Source organism: Hyla sarda, chromosome 4 (genome assembly GCF_029499605.1).
Source record: "Hyla sarda isolate aHylSar1 chromosome 4, aHylSar1.hap1, whole genome shotgun sequence".
NCBI classification, from domain to species: Eukaryota; Metazoa; Chordata; class Amphibia; order Anura; family Hylidae; genus Hyla; species Hyla sarda.
This window is the reverse complement of record NC_079192.1, coordinates 281,282,179-281,298,250: the sequence shown is the minus strand read 5'-3', so window position 1 is coordinate 281,298,250 and position 16,072 is coordinate 281,282,179. Positions and strand designations below refer to the sequence as shown.

The window sequence follows — 16,072 nt, the reverse complement described above, 5'->3', positions numbered from 1 at the left end:
TGAAAATACAAAAAATGCAAATTGTCTGTATGCTTTAAGGGGTACTTAGGTGGAAACATTTTTTTTCAAATCAACTGGTGGCAGAAAGTTAAACAGATTTGTAAATTACTTCTGTTAAAAAATCTTAATCTTTCCATTACTTATCAACTACTGTACGCCCCAGAGGAAGTTGTATAGTTCTTTGTTCTCTGACCACACTGCTCTTTGCTGACCCCTCTGTCCATGTCAGGAACTGTCCAAAGCAAGAGAGGCTTGCTATGGGGATTTGCTCCTGAAATGGACAGAGGTGTCAGCAGAGAGCACTGTGGTCAGCCAGAAAAGAACAACTCATCTTCCTATGTGGTATACAGCAACTGGAAGGATTAAGATATTTTTTTTTATAGAAGTAATGTACAAATCTGTTTAACTTTCTAAAGCCAGTTGATCCTATCATATATCCCAGAAAAAGCACAATAAAAACTGACCAAAAAGTTACATATACGAAAAATATACAAAAGTGATATCGATAAAAACTGCACATCACGGCACACAAAATTTGCCCTCATTCAGCTGCGCATACGGAAAAATAAGAATAGGTGTACTAAAAAAACAGTCCCCCAAAAGTCCCCCAAAAGATGCCATATTCTTTTAAATTTTTCCACCACAAATAAATGAAAGTTGTCATTACAAAGTATAATTGGTTGAGCGAAAAATAAGCCCTCATATGGGTCTGAGGATGGAAAATAAAAGTGTTATGGCTCTTAAAACAGTGGTTCTCAACCTGGGGTACAAGTACCTAAGGGTACTTAGCAGTTCTCTAGGGGGTACTTGAAAAAAAAATTAGTAATGGCAGCCACAGCCACTGGTTACTGGTCTGGACTAGTGTTGAGCGTGAATATTCTAAATGCTAATTTTTACCGCGAATATCGGCACTTCGCAATTTCGCGAATTGTTAGAATGTAGTGATATATTTATAATGATGAATATTCGTGTTTTTATGCAAATTTGTGAATATTTATGCAAATATTTATGCAAATATCAGCACTTCCAGACTAGACACTGATCCTTTGCTTCTTTTAGATGAAAAATATAATTGCGCATGCGCACTATTCAAATTTCACGACAAATTTTTGCATAGAAAAATAAAGAGAACGAACATAGTGAATATGCAAATTTCTTGAACATAGGACGAATATTCGTCCTTATATTCGCGAAATAGGCAAATTCGTATACGGCCCCTGCAGCTCATCACTATTCTGGACCACTTTGAAAGAAATGGAGGGCTGACGTCACTGCACCGAGGAGCGGAGCTGGAAGACAGCAAAGGGGAAGTGCGTACACTGGGCTGCTGTGGGCAGTAACTACCATCAGCTTTGTTGCTCGACTGCCCCTGCAGACCGGGGACCTACTGATATGAGCCATAACAACTTTATGGGGACACAAAGCAGGTACTATTACTGTGTGTGACAACAAACATGGGGAGTTTGTAAATAGGAGGGTATTATACTGCAGAAAGGAGCCTAAAATGTTTGTTTGGCTGGTTCTGTGGAGAAGTATGGGAGAAATCTTAATGGCCAGATAGTAAAGAAAAGTTAACAACTTCAGGTCGAGTAGGCATCACCTGTAAATCGGGGGACTGGGGAGATAGGGAGAGGCACAGGGGGCTTGTTATAGAGGAAAGTAAATCATGTGAATTATACTATAATCATTACAAAATATTTCTAATATGGGGGTAACATTTTTTGGGAATGGGCTGTCAAGGTGTACTCAGGCAAAAAAGGTTGAGAACCACTGTCTTAAAAGGCAAGGAAGGAAAAAGAAAACACAAAAATGAAACTTGGTCAGGGCCAAAATGGTCTGTGACAAAACTTCTGTAAGATAAAAATACACTGCTCAAAAAATAAATGGCACTCTAAGGTAACACATCCTAGATTTGAATGAATGAACTAATGGCATGAAATACTTTCATCTTTACATAGTTGAATGTCCTGACAACAAAATCATACAAAAATTGTCAATGGAAATGAAATTTATCAACCCATGGTGGTCTGGATAGGGAGACACACTCCAAATCAAAGTGTAAAACCACACTACAGGCTGATCCAACTTTGATGTAAGGTCCTTAAAACAAGTCAAAATGAGGCTCAGTAGTGTGTGTGGCCTCCACGTGCCCGTATGACTTCCCACAATGCCTGGGCATGCTCCTGATGAGGTGGTGGATGGTCTCCTGAGGGATGTCCTCCCAGACCTGGACTAAAGCATCTGCCAATTCCTGGACAGTCTGTGGTGCAACGTGGCGTTGGTGGATGGAGCGAGACATGATGTCCCAGATGTGCTCAGGAACGGGCAGGCCAGTCCATAGCATCAATGCCTTCCTCTTGCAGGAACTGCTGACACACTCCAGCCACATGAGATCTAGCATTGTCTTGCATTAGGAGGAACCCAGGGCCAACCGCACCAGCATATGATCTGAAAGTAACCATCCTTGGAGATAGCTCTGGGATCGTCCTGGTCACTGCCTGGACACGTTTCCTTGCAATAACTCAGCTGACAACAGTTCAGGATACAAATCTGGCACCTCGCCAGCTTCATTTATACAGGTTGCAGGCAAAAACAAACATAACACAGGAACAAAATAAAATCCTAGACCGTCTGGTCACTGACTACAAGCTCTTTAGCTCCTCTAGTGGTCTGGCACACCCCACCTGACATACACCTAGGATCTACTTACACACCCCATCCTCAGCCTCTGCTGAGTTTCTTTCCCCTGCTGTATGGTGCAAGTCAAGTGTTGTGAGCCTATCAGGTGTTCCTGTTGTAGACACCTTACTATCTTCCCACAACTGTCGAAAAAACTGAAAATCCTTCCCCACTACTACCTCATACTCCAAGGAAGGCTCTCTTGCAACCTTGTGATCTATAATATAGGGAGAAGAAATACATCCGTGAACCATTTTATAACCCCAAATTCCAGCTTGCAGAAACATTATAGCAGGCTCTGGCTTTCTGCAGCTGGTCTTTACCAGACTTATCACACTTCTATAGTCTAACAAAACCATCACCTTGTTACCATCTATTGCCAGCTCACACAGGTTTTCTTTTGTCCTGCTAGAGGTGGGAATAGAACTCTTTACATCGGAACACATCATCACAAGTTTTTCAACAAAAACATTATTTTCCTCCATGGGTTTACAATTTATGGCACCATTCACACAGTCCATCAAATACACTACTTCCGGCACCGTTGGGTGCAGAGTTTCTGGTGCACTCTCGGCATCCCACAATGGACAAAAGTACGGAAAGTCTCGGACCAGAACAATTTCCACAGTAAGTCCTGCACAAACCTCCATCACATGGTTCACTGTCCCAAAAGATGTATCAAAGTTAATTTGAACTGTCTTACCGGGCTCCGGTCGGGACTTCACACACGTAATTACCGCAGGCATGATCCGAGACACAGTCTGATAACAGTCCAAGTCCACCCACAGTAGGATTCAGCCCACCAACAACTCACGGGTCCTCGGCTGCATCCTGGCGACCACCGGTTGTGGCCCGCATCGTTTGCTCCCGGCAATGGCCTGCTGACGTTGTTCCATTTCCAAAACCGCGATCTGTTGCCCCTAGCAATGTTCCTCCACAGACTAGTTCTGTGCTTGTATTCCTCTGTTGGACTCCTTGGACTTGCAATCTTGGAGGGGGTTGCTCCTAGCAATGGCTCAACTCCAACTTGTTCGTTGGTTGCCCTTGGCAACGTGATGCCCGCATCCTCCACCAAATGTAAGGAACCGTCCTTGGGGATAGCTCTTGGTCACTGCCACGGGACACGTTTCCTTGCAATAACTCGGCTGACAACAGTTCAGGATACAAGTCTGGCACCTCGCCATCTTTAATTTATTAAGTTGCAGGCAAAAACAAACATAACACAGGAACAAAATAAAATCCTAGACCATCTGGTCACTGACTACAACTCTCAGCATGCCCTGTCTAGTATCTGGTGAGCTACCCTCATCCAGTTAAAACATATGACACCTGCAACCTGATTACCCACAGTTCACACCGTCACTTGGGCCACTCACAACTCCGGCTGTGTGCTTCCCCTAACAGGGCCGTGTCTCCCCCTTACAATGGCTTGCTGTTTCCTAGGGAGAGCTCAGATCAGACTGAGACTCTTCGTTTTGAAGACCTTCCTCTCTGCTGCCTGATTACTTAGGCCCATGGTGAAGAATTCTCCAGAGTGAGTCAAAGAAATGCACCCTTTCCTTGCCACTTTATCACAGGTCTCACAAGGGGTCTGATGGATCTTATCTTGGTATCGAATGGCAGTCAGGCTACCTTTGGCAAGCAGATGGAGGGCTGTGCGGCCCCCCAAAGAAATGCCACCCCACACCATTACTGACCCACCGCCAAACCGGTCATGCTGGAGGATGTTGCAGGCAGCAGAACGTTCTCCACGGCATCTCCAGACTCTGTCATGTCTGTCACATGTGCTCAGTGTGAACCTGCTTTCATCTTTGAAGAGCACAGGGCGCCAGTGGCGAATTTGCCAATCATGGTGTTCTCTGGCAAATGCCAAACATCCTGCACAGTGTTGGGCTGTAAGCACAACCCCCACCTGTGGACGTCCGGACCTCATACAACCCTCATGGAGTCTGTTTCTGACCATTTGAATGGACACATGCACATTTGTGGCCTGCTGGAGGTAATTTTGTAGGGCCCTGGCAGTGCTCCTCCTTGCACAAAGGCGGAGTTAGCGGTCCTGCTGCTGGGTTGTTGCCCTCCTACGACCTCCTCTACATCTCCTGATGTACTGTCCTGTCTTCTGGTAACGCCTCCATGCTCTGGACACTACGCTAACAGACACAGCAAACCTTCTTGCCACAGCTGCACTCCCTGAGCCACTTGTGTGGGTTGTAGACTTTGTCTCATGCTACCACTAGAGTGAAAGCACCGCCAGCATTCAAAAGTGACCAAAACATCAGCCAGGAAGCATAGGAACTGAGAAGTGGTCTGTGGTCACCACCTGCAGAACCACTCTTTTATTGGGGGTGTCTTGCTAATTGCCTATAATTTCCACCTGTTGTCTGTTCCATTTGCACAACAGCATGTGAAATTGATTGTCAATCAGTGTTGCTTCCTGAGTGGACAGTGTGATTTCACAGAAGTGTGATTGACTTGGAGTTACATTGTGTTGTTTAAGTGTTCCCTACATTTTTTTGAGCAGTGTACTAAAGAAAAAAAATATTAATTTTTTTTTACTGTGACCATTTTTTTTCCATTTAGTTAATGCACTTTATTAAAGGAAATCTGTCACCAGTGTCATCTGCACTAACCTGTCAGTACTGACAGGTAGTGCAGGTTACACTGATGACAATGGTACTTACCTTGTCCCATTCCGTGCAGGGGATCTCCGGTAAACTTCTCCGATAGCTTCAGCTCCGGCTTGGGGCATGGGTGGAGCTTAGTGACGTCACTGCTGCTGCTCTCTGCTGGGTCCCGCTGCTAGAGAACCACAGCGGGAACATTATTAAGCTCCGCCTGTGCCCCATGCCGAGCCCGGAGCTGAAGCAAACGGAGAAGATTACTGTTGTAGGTAGGTACTGTTGTCATCAGTGTCACCTGCACTACCTGTCGGTACTGACAGGTTAGTGTAGGTGACACTGGTGACAGATTTCCTTTAATAAACATTATTCATTTTAATTAGTCCTTTACAATGCCATCTGTGGGATGCTAAATAAAGCCTAAAAGGTCATTCATACGGCAGGCTTGGGGGCTTTTGTTAGGCCTCCATGTCACTACATTCTCCCTCTGTTTAACCACTTATATATTGCATATTACATTATATATTGCATATTACATTATAATTAGTTACACATCTGGGATACGGTATGAGTTAATTTTTAGAGAAGGATGTCTGCTGTATATTATAGCCAACACTCATTGCTAATGATCCAGGCACAGCTCTTCTGCCCATACACTTCTACTTTTTTGTCCACAGCTGCAGTGCAGTCCTTTGCATCCCCATAGTACCAGAATTCAATGGTTTCAAAGGCCTATTTAGCTTTTAAAAGGTTCTAGTCCCTTCTTCAACATTTATGGCATATCCATCCTAATGAACAATGACCCAGATAGGTGAAAGTCTCAGAGATAGGTCTTACAACCATAAGGTATAGTTGAATTGATTTATTTGATACCCTTTTAAGTTATTACAGCATTTTTTGCCAGTTATTGTTTTTTTTATCATCTGAAATTTTCTCAATAAGATGGTAAGCTGTGACCAAATTGTATTCCATCACACTGCACATTTTTTTATGCTAATATTCAGTCATAAGATTGTAGGTCCAAAGTTTCAGCCACGGCTAAATATGTGAGCATGGGTTTTAACAAAGAAATGAAGCCATTGTTGGTGAGTAAAAGGCCAAAGTGCAACTGTCTGATTTGTCAGGTCAGGAAGAGTTTAGGTCATGAACATTCTGATTCATAAAAAAACGCAGCGCCTTACTTCCCTATCTGTATTTTGTCTCCTAGATCAAGTTAAATATGAGTAGTGTTTGAGTATAGACATAGCAGACATTGCTTGGATACCTTATAGACGTGGTCCATAAATAATGCAGAATAAACATATGGTGCTAGAAACATGTTATATTATTCATGGAAATATAATTGGTAGGGTTGTTTCCTCCACAATGCAACTGAGTTTACAATAATGCTTTTTAAAGACATCTTCATTTTCGCAAGTAAGATCTTACATTTTCATTGAATACCAGAGAGACAAGCTATTTATTACATTTATACAAGATGTAAACCGAGGCGTCATTTGTAGCTTCTGGGCCCTATGTGTCAATTAAAATACTGGTCTCTTATGGGGCAGATGTGCTTTGGGGCCCCATTAGGCACCATGGCCCCAGTGGGATCGCTACCTCTGCACCCCCTATAGCTACGCCACTGGATGTAAAGTATGTTCATGTAGTTCAAAAATCACATTTTATCTCACTGTAGGCTAGAGGTCCATCTGCTAAAGGGGTATTCCAGGATTTTTGGTTCTTTGAACGTAAAACACGGGGCAGAAAAGTTAGTCTATTAATTAATATACTTTACTACCTGTATTTGGTGGCGGGTATGACATTTATTTGTCTTCCTTTTCCGCTGAAGTTCATTTTCTGCAGACTACAAAATGAGTGTTGTATCAGACCTTTCCCAGCTTGCTGTGTGGCCCGAGACATTACATCACAAGTCAGGTGCTAAAAAGGGGCTTGGCTGCTTTGTCTGTTGTGTGTGAGGCCAGCCACCTGATGACGTTACCGGCGCACATCTACGTGCATTCATCATCACACAGATCCACAGATTGTGTGTCAGGTTGTGCTGTGCTGCAATGGGGAAACATTTTGTGGGAGGAAAATAAATCACCTCCCACCTTGAAACAAAGGATCCTGGGGATTGTAGTCTGAGGGAGGCAGCAGAAACCAGAAGTAGCCAGTTCCCATGAACAAACCCGAAACGTGATGGTGGACACAGCCATTTGCCACCAACACAAGCACGAATCCTTGGTAAGCATGTCCATCACTGTATGACACTTAATTGTTAAAGTCACCGTATGTTGGAAAACCCCTTTAAATCTTACCAGTGTTATATATGTCAGCTAGAGAGCTATAGAACTGTATTTTATTATAATATATTATTATGATGAGATAATACACCAGTTTTATGGCAGTGCATAGAATTCTTTATTTATAACAATAAAGTATATGTATACAAAGCAATACCAAATTCAAACCAGTAAAAAATAAATCAGGACATACATACATACATTTTAAAAACAAATATATACATATCACAATATAAAAGATTAACATTTTTTTTTCCTTTTGGCTTGCAGTCAGAATATAATCCAAACCATAACCTCTGATGGTTCTACTGCTCATACCTGCACTGTTGCTGTAAACATCCTCACTATCTCAAGTGCCACAACACATTCATTTCTGTTACCACAAATAATAATGGCAGAGTTTTGGATACATATCATCATACCACCAGTTAAAAGAAAAGTGGCAACATTGAGATTATAGATGATCATTCATCATGCTGCCAGTAGACAATCGGCAGTGCTTTGGATCTGTTAGAATTCATTACTCTTGCTTATATAAAGTATCTCTATAATGAAAACAACTAAATGAATAATAGAAATAAAATGGGCTAGGATCAAAAGAACATACCACTCATTTCAAAGCAAAAACGAAATCATAAGGTATAATTTTTAGTAGTGTTTGTGTAAGTACATTATCCTAAATTAAATGTAATGCATGATGAAAACTTGGAGTTTCCAGTATATATTATTTTTAGATCAAATATTTGACACTTTTCAATAGTTTACAATTAGCTTTTTCCGTTCTTGTGTCCACTTCTTTTTTAACTCTTAATAAATAAATAAAAATGTAAAAATGCCAGAAAAAAAACTACAATTCAAATTTCACGTTGTGTTTTAATTGTATTGTTTCTCTCCCATAGACTTCTATAGGAGAGAAATGCCACGATTTCATAATAAAGTCATAGTCTCAACATGCTGGGGGGGGGGGGGGGGGCTTTTTGAAAATAAAAAACAAATGGAAACCCAGCCTGCAGGTTTTGAGCCAAAGTCAGAAGTAGGAGGGAGGTGAAGTATAAGTCCTTTCTTTATATTTCCCTTTCTTTTTGAATCCACTTTTGGCTTTGGCTTAAAAATCGCAGTGGTAGTATTCCCAAAAAAAATTGATAAGAGTAACCCAATCTAAGTGTTATCTTGATGAAAACTCTTTCACTCATTCAAAATGGCTAAATTAGGTTAAAGATAGGTTTATAAAAAAAAATTAGTTTCTTAAGTCTAAGTCAATAATCTATTTGATCCATTGACATGAATGAGGTAATAGAGACTTTTAAAGTAAAAAACAATATCAAAAAGTAAACTTTTAATTATGGCTAAATTGCAATACCAGACACAACCTTTGGACAGGAGTGGCACACTGTGTACCAATATTTGTTTTAGGCATTCACAACATGCAGAATATCCAGATCACAAAACATGGATGCTTTCTTCAAAACACAGCAGCACACTTATCTATAGGTTGTGTCTAGTATTAACTTAGCTCCATAAAGTGAATAAGGCTGTGTTGCAATGCCACACCACTGTGGACAGGTGTGGCACTGATTTAAAACACACACAAAACAAACAACATCAGCTTAACGCTCTACAAGCCTTTTAAGAAAGGATAGTACCAACGCTATTGTTGGTTACTTTAATGCATTGGCAATTATGTTTTGTGTGTAATTTTATTTTTAAAGGCTGTCACTCTAGAAATGCACCAACTTATATTTAGCACTTTTCATTAGGAAAAAAAAGTTTATTAAAACACCTTGTAAATCAAGACTTATGCTTTTATCTTCTCCATAAAAACAGAGCCAGTCATGCAAATAAACGTAATCTTTTGTACTATAAATATTTCAAGTTTTTGTAAATAAAAAAATATGGAAATTCCTGATATACTGTACAATACTAAGTAAATCCAGAATTTTAAAAAAAATTGGAAAAAAAACACATTGCTATGAGGCTAGTTCTAAAAATACATTGCCTTTTTTTTTTTTTTTTTTACATTAAGGTGCTTCTATGTAAGTCTATGGGAAAGTGTTCGCTCGAACACACCATATATATAAATATGGCCACATTTTCTTTTTTACAGCTGTGTAAATAAATGACCACTATCCCATAGACTTACATAGAGCATATTAATTGTTAACATGGGGACGCAATTTGTCTACAAATTCGCGGATGCAGCTTTACCAATGAAATATGCCTCCTTGTAAAAAAAAATGAGTGTGAACCTCGCCTTACATTCTTATGATCTTCTTTAAAGGGGTACTCCGGTGGAAAACTATTTTATTAATTTTTTTCAAATCAACTGGTGGCAGAAAGTTATACAGATTTCAAAATTACTTCTATTAAAAAATCTTAATCCTTCTAGTAGTTATCAGCTGCTGTATGCTACAGAGGAAGTTCTGTAGTTCTTTTAATTCCGACCACAGTGCTCTCTGCTGACAACTATGTCCATGTCAGGAACTGTCCAAAGCAGGATAGGTTTTCTACGGGGATTTGCTCCAACTGGACAGCTCCTGACATGGACAAAGGTGTCAGCAGAGAGCACTGTGTAGCTGATCAGTACTGTAAGGATTAAGATTTTAATAAAAGTATTTACAAATCAGTTTAATTTTCTAAAGCCAGTTGAGATGACAAATATTGTTTTCCACCAAAGTACCCCTTTAAATATCAGAATATTTGGAAATATTTACTTGCATTAAACATTTCTCCTTAAAGTTTCTGTATGCATGGGTGAATGAACACAAAAAAGTAAATATTTTCTTTGGCGTTTAATGTGAATACAAATGGTGATTTTGTGTTTTGTTATATTACATATTAAGGACAACAACTTTGAACATAAAACAAATGTTACATATGGGGCTGTTCACATCACAACTTGATGCTGACATATATTGTGTCATAGTAAAAGAAGATCTATTGCACCTTAAAGGGTACCTCTCATCAATAAAACTTTTGATATATTATAGATTAATGTATGCAGAATAACTTTACAATTGCATGTTATTAAAAAATATGCTTCTTTCTATTTAATTTTCCACTTTGAAGAAATGACCACTAGGGGTCTCCCTACCAGTCCTGGCAGCAAGCATTTCAGACTCATGCTGGAGTCCTAAACACTATGAGCTGCCAGTCTGCTTTGTTCACAAAGGAGAACACTCAGAGCTGCCAGCCTGCTTTGTTCACAGCCTGTTTGGCTGTGAACAAAGCAGGCTGGCAGCTCTGAGTGTTTAGGACTCCAGCATGAGTCAGAAATGCTTGCTGACAGGACTGATCGGGAAAAATACAATAGAAAGAAGCATATTTTTCATTAACATGCTATTGGAAAGTTATTCAGCATTCATTAATCTAAAATATATCAAAAGTTTATTTGATGAGAGGTATCCTTTAAGGATCGAAAGTAGTCAACTAGTGACTATATTTGGTCTATTTCCCGGATGTATAGCTTTACAGTTATATGTTTACGGGACTCAAAAGCACAACAGATTAGAAAAGTTCTCCCTTGAGACATTACTTATGGTATTTCCTTACGTTGCCAGGCCACTTTTCATAGCAGCTATCGATACTAACATGTACAGGAACAAAAAAAAAAAAACTAAGATAGCCTGAGCTGGAAGTTTTTAGTATAGTATGAAATACTACAACTGAACTGAGTCAATATTTTGTGGGGACACTGAAAAAAAGGGCCTATTTGACTATTGAACTAGTTAGGAAACCATAAATCTAAAAGCATCTTTTAAATGTAAATATTTTGTTCCTGGAATATTTGAACCATATATAACACAAGCATCACACATTACTTTAGTCCCAAAAAGTTCTTATTTTTGGCATGCACAGAAAAGAGCTCAACAATGTTTCGAATCATAAACAAGAAGAGAAAGATGTTTATTAAGCTAATGCAATGTACTGGATGTATATCTATTTAATGGTAATGCCAGTCAAAGTAAAATGTAAGATTTCGGCAATACAGCTAAACACAGTTTGTTAAGAGAAGAAATGGTAACTGGCATCTAGATGAGTGATCTTCCAACTGCTTGGTGATTTACCATCCCTATCTTTCATCGTGTTAAGTCACCCAGAAGATACCACCTATGAGCCAAAGATACCCAGAGAAGCCTTATTATAGAGATACCATATGTGTATAAAAACTAGGGAAAACAAATATTCAAATAAATCCCAAAAAAAAAAAAAATAATTCCCCATCAAACATGTTTATACTTCCCTTTTGATATCACATTTTGAAAATATGGAATCTAACATGAAAATACAAAACACAGAACCGTTATTTCGTTTTATGGTTACTGCTCTTGTGAAAAGTGAGCAACATATTATAACAGATTCCAATATAGCACTAGAAGCAAATGTTACTACTGGCATACGCTGTCAAATCAATTATTAATGTTATGACATCAGATTTGTAATAAAGTATTTAAGATCATAATTTCTACTATAGTAAATGGTTGCAATAAATAATTTAAATTGTATATAAATACAGACCACTTTATTATACCAGTCAAGAAATGACTGAATGTATTTTTTTTTCTTTTTACACTTTTTTGTCACCAGCACCAGCACTAAATTTCCCATGGTACTTTGCTGGAGAAACATTACTTGTGGCACAATTCCTGTCATTAACCCTTTGTATGACTGCAAATCAGAGCTATGCCACAGTAATTCCCAGTGAAATGGATTTAAATAGATTATGTCATTCCTATTTGGTTATATTATTTATAATTATTTTGTTTTAATTTATATCTAAAAGGCCCATTTAGCCAACAGAGTTACCGACTCAATGCAAGTGGTACATATTATAATACTTTATGTACAGAAAAGTGTGTCCAATATAAAAAAATATATTTATTATGTGAACTTTAAAAAGTATATAGGTATATGGAGAACTTTGCCTTGTATACATGTTGCTGTCGAATTTTCTTCATTTTATGGTACTGTCAGAGGGCTGCGTTGACACGGTGTGACAATATTCCAGGAGTCAGGATGATTATGGAGTGTTACATACTTTCATCAATGGAAATGGTAAAACAACTCAGAAAAACAAGCAAAACAGACAAAATTATCCAGTAATCCTAAAATCTGTTTTTCATCTTGGCAGGATAATGTCTCTACCATAGAATTGCTCTCTAAGTGTTTAGTGTTTGGCATAGCTCTGGTCCTCCATTTATCTTCTGTTACAGGTTCTCCAGAAATCATAGCTATTGTCTTAAGCAGACAGACAGGGCAAGTGTGCACGGTAAACAATCCAGTGAGGCACAAACTCTTGTAAGTGGTGTCAATTCAGGTAGCAATAATTGAATTCACCCCAAAAGAGTCCAAATAACAGTTTGTTGCGTCACAAGAGTAAGAGGCTGTTTTTCGACTGTTCCAGATATAAAGCTAATAGAGTGCCGATACCTGTAGGTAAAATTGAAACATAGATGAAAATTCTTAAATAGTTGTTCATATCTTTGAGATTCCTATCATAGGATGGTCATGTATACAACAAAAAGCTTAGAACATTTACACAACACTGAACTTTAGTCTGCTAAAAATATATTGCAGGCTTAAAAAATAAATAAATATATTATTGGCTTTGAAGGGTTGTCCAGGGACATCTTTTATGTTTAAATATGCTCAGACTGAGCTCCAAAAATCTGTACTCACCTGCCATGACCCATTGCTGCTGCCATTTTGAAGACATTTAGTCTAGTTGCTTAGCACTTCCTGGACTTAGTCTCGACACAAGAAAGTGACTACTCAACCAATTGCTAAGGCAGGTCAAAGCTGCCACTTTCTTGTGTTAAAACTGGGACCAGGAAGTGCTGGGGAGCAGGACTAGGCAACAGAATTGCAGGATGAAACTTACCAGGAAAAGTTATGCTGTTGTGCAAATGGAACAGACAACAGGTGGAAATTATAGACAATTAGCAAGACACCCCCAATAAAGTAGTGATTCTGCAGGTGGTGACCACAGATCACTTCTCACTTCCTATGCTTCCTGGCTGATGTTTTGGTCACTTTTGAATGCTGGTGGTGCTTTCACTCTAGTGGTAACGTGAGACGGAGTCTACTACCCACACAAGTGGCTCAGATAGTGCTGCTAGTCCAGGATGGCACATCAATGGGGACTGTGGCAAAAAGGTTTGCTGTGTCTGTCAGCATAGTGTCCAGAGCATGGAGGCGCTACTAGGAGACCAGTACATCAGGAGACGTACTACTAGTAGGCCAGTACATCAGGAGACGTGGAGGAGGCCATAGGAGGGCAACAACCCAGCAGCATAACCGCTACCTTCACCTTTGTGCAAAGAGGAGCACTGCCAGAGCCCTGCAAAATGACCTCCAGCAGGCCACAAATGTGCATGTGTCCACTCAAACGGTCAGAAACAGACATCATGATGGTGGTATGAGGACCCGATGTTCACAGGTGGGGGTTGTGCTTACAGCCCAACACCTTGCAGAATGTTTGGCATTTGCCAGAGAACACCAAGATTTGAAAATTTGCCACTGGCACCCTGTGCTCTTCACAGATGAAAACAGGTTCACACTGAGCACATGTCACAGAGTCTGGAGATGCCGTGGAGAACGCTCTGCTGTCTGCAACATCCTCCAGCATGACCGGTTTGGCGGTGGGTCAGTAATAGTGTGGGGTGGCATTTCTTTGGGGGGCCGCACAGCCCTCCATGTGCTTGCCAGAGGTAGACTGACTGCCATTAGGTACCGAGATGAGCTCCTCAGACCCCTTGTGAGACCATATGCTGGTGCGGTTGGCCCTGGGTTCCTCCTAATGTAAGACAATGCTATACCTCATGTGGCTGGAGTGTGTCTGCATGTGGAAGGCATTGATAGTATGGACTGGCCCACCGGTTCCCAAGACCTGAATCTGATTGGGAACATTTGGGACATCATGTCTCGCTCCATCCACCATGTTGCACCACAGATTGTCCAGTTGTTGGCAAATGCTTTAGTCCAGGTCTGGGAGGACATCCCTCAGGAGACCATCCACCACCACCTTGTTTTAAGGACATTACATCAAAATTGGATCAGCCTGTTGTGTGGTTTTCCACTTTGATTTTGATCCAGACCTCCATGGGTTGATAAATTTGATTTCCATTGATAATTTTTGTGTGATTTTGTTGTCAGCACATTGAACTATGTAAAGACGAAAGTATTTCATACGATTAGTTCATTCAAATGTAGGATGTGTTATCTTAGTGTTCCTTTATTTTTTCGAGTAGTGTATAAAGGGAATCAACACACTAAAGGAAGAGAGTACATTTAAAAGAATAAAAACTACGACAAGAGGACATAGTTTTAAGTTAGAGGGGCAAAGGTTTATGCAGTAATATGAGAAAGTATTACTTTACTGAGAGAGTAGTGAATGCATGGAATAGCCTTCCTTCAGAAGTGGGTAGCTGCAGTGAAGGAGTTTAGGCATGTATGGGATAGGCATAAGGCAATTCTTCATATAAGATAAGGTCAGGGACTGTTCATAGTATTCAGAATATGGAGCAGAATAGATGGGCCAAATGGTTTTTATCTGCTGACACATTCTATGTTTCTATAAATGATGGTGGAAGGGGAATAGGGGCATGTAAGTACACATTTTTTATCCCAACCTGGTGACATATAAAGTCCCTGGACAAACCCTTTAAGGTCCCTTTTGCCGTGTTTTTATAGCATTTTAGCTGTTTAACACATTTTACAACTTAGTGTCATTCTGTATGAAACCAGCCTAAAGTGGTTGTCTAAATGTTAAAAAAAAAAAAAAGTTTCTTTTTTCCATGAGATGTGTCTGGAAAGGGAAGGGACCCATACTGTAATGTTGGACACAGCCCATAGACAACTCTATAATATGTGGACTATTTCTGAAATGTTTTGGCCCACATCTGTCCCAAGATTCATACTGGTAAATATTGAAAAGTGTCCTTTTACATGTAGCATTTACTTACCAGATATTGGTGATTTCTATATTACAGAGACCTCTCTTGCTGTCTGTTGTAGCATGCTAAAAAGAGATATTAGGAAATATATTAACAATGCTAATTTTACAATCGTGCAGCACAATATTGATGGGAGAAAACATTCTAACTTACTGTTTAGGAAAAAAACAATCAACAAAATGAAATGGCACAGGGGGTAGCAGTCACGTTTGTAATGCTAAAACTGCAGGAAGCTCATTGTGATATGTGCAACTGGTGATACGTCAGGGGGTTCATCAGCAAACTATGCAAGTCTAAAATAGTTGTCATCAACATTGTAAGTTTGAAAAGCTCTGTCATAGATTATACAATAATATAAAACATATTTGGCTAGGGCTGTTTAGTGTGTTGTGTAATGGATTGTCTCATTCCAGATTGAAATGACTTTTAGAAGACTAAATGAATAAATGACCAATTCGGTAACTCTTATTGTGTATTCGCTCAGCTCTATTCAGGAGTTTTTCCCCATTCTCTTTCAGTTACCTGGACATCTCTTATA

General features: G+C 39.7%; 1 protein-coding gene across 2 annotated transcripts in view; it reads right to left on the bottom strand.

Moving 5' to 3' along the window:
• Positions 1-10,842: 10,842 nt before the first annotated feature.
• Positions 10,843-16,072, bottom strand: part of KITLG (KIT ligand) — a 59,488-nt gene continuing 54,258 nt past the window's right edge. For both annotated transcript variants that reach the window (XM_056574392.1, XM_056574393.1), the window contains exons 9-10: positions 15,544-15,599; positions 10,843-13,009 (exon numbers count right to left, since the gene is read on the bottom strand). In XM_056574392.1, the coding sequence (XP_056430367.1) occupies positions 15,560-15,599 (40 nt within the window). In that variant the 3' untranslated portion in view covers positions 10,843-13,009; positions 15,544-15,559. The remainder of the gene's footprint in view (positions 13,010-15,543; positions 15,600-16,072) is intronic.